This window comes from Pygoscelis adeliae, unplaced genomic scaffold (genome assembly GCF_000699105.1).
Source record: "Pygoscelis adeliae isolate BGI_AS28 unplaced genomic scaffold, ASM69910v1 Scaffold585, whole genome shotgun sequence".
Classification (NCBI taxonomy): Eukaryota; Metazoa; Chordata; class Aves; order Sphenisciformes; family Spheniscidae; genus Pygoscelis; species Pygoscelis adeliae.
Genome location: NW_008824801.1, coordinates 254,745 through 255,544, shown reverse-complemented (window position 1 = coordinate 255,544; position 800 = coordinate 254,745). Strand labels below are relative to the sequence as shown.

Below are 800 nucleotides of genomic sequence, written 5' to 3'. Positions count from 1 at the left end.
TCCCAGGCAGTGCCCTCCACCACGCCAGGTCTCGAGGCATTTAACCACTCCCTGAAGGCACCACATCCTGGAGCCACCTGACTGCGAGGGAACAGGCAACAAGTTCTGGCTTTGCAAGAACTGGAACCTCGTTTGTTTGTGAGGCCTTCGGACTTTTCTGGACTGGCCACTTGAACCATCAGGGCTGGCAAGGCTGCACTAAAAGCTGTCCCATGACCCCCAGCCTGATGCCACAGGGCTGTCCCTCGATCACCCCCTCCCAGGCCATTCTGCACGTGGTCCCAGTTAAAGCAAGCACCGGTACCTGCACGGTTTCTTTCTCTTTGCTGCAGTGCTTCCAGAAGCAGCTTACAACAAAGGCTCCATAAGCACCCGCCAAGGCCAGTTCCAGTGATGGCTCATCGTCCTGATCCGCCTTCACGACCTCAGCTCTCCTCCGCTTCAGCTTCTCGGCCTCCTTCTTCACGGGGCTCCGCGTTACCGCACGGACCTTGAAGGTCCCCTCTTCCAGCAGAGCCCGGGCCACGTAGCCCCCCCGAGCCCCTGCAGGTGCAGACCTGTTCAGAGCCCCGGCTTCCCGCAGGGCTCTGCTCATGAAGGGAGCTGGGATGAGCCGGAACTGTGAGATGGAGCTGCTCGACCCCACGCTCTCCCTGCGACACAAGGACCAAGTCCCTCCAGCCCATCCTCCTACCAGCCCCACCGCCCGCTCCCTGTGCTGCTGCTCCAGCCGGGCAGGCGCTTCCCAGACCCCCCCGAACCTCCACGGGGCCCCAGAGGCCGGGGGGTCCGGAAGCTAC

General features: G+C 62.5%; 1 protein-coding gene across 1 annotated transcript in view; it reads right to left on the bottom strand.

Moving 5' to 3' along the window:
- The window catches only part of NMRAL1 (NmrA-like family domain containing 1), a 4,079-nt gene extending 3,484 nt beyond the window's left edge, over positions 1-595 (bottom strand). Inside the window, 1 exon segment of the mRNA XM_009323970.1 lies at positions 305-595. Within this exon segment, the coding sequence (XP_009322245.1) occupies positions 305-595 (291 nt within the window).
- Between the last annotated feature and the right edge of the window lie 205 nt (positions 596-800).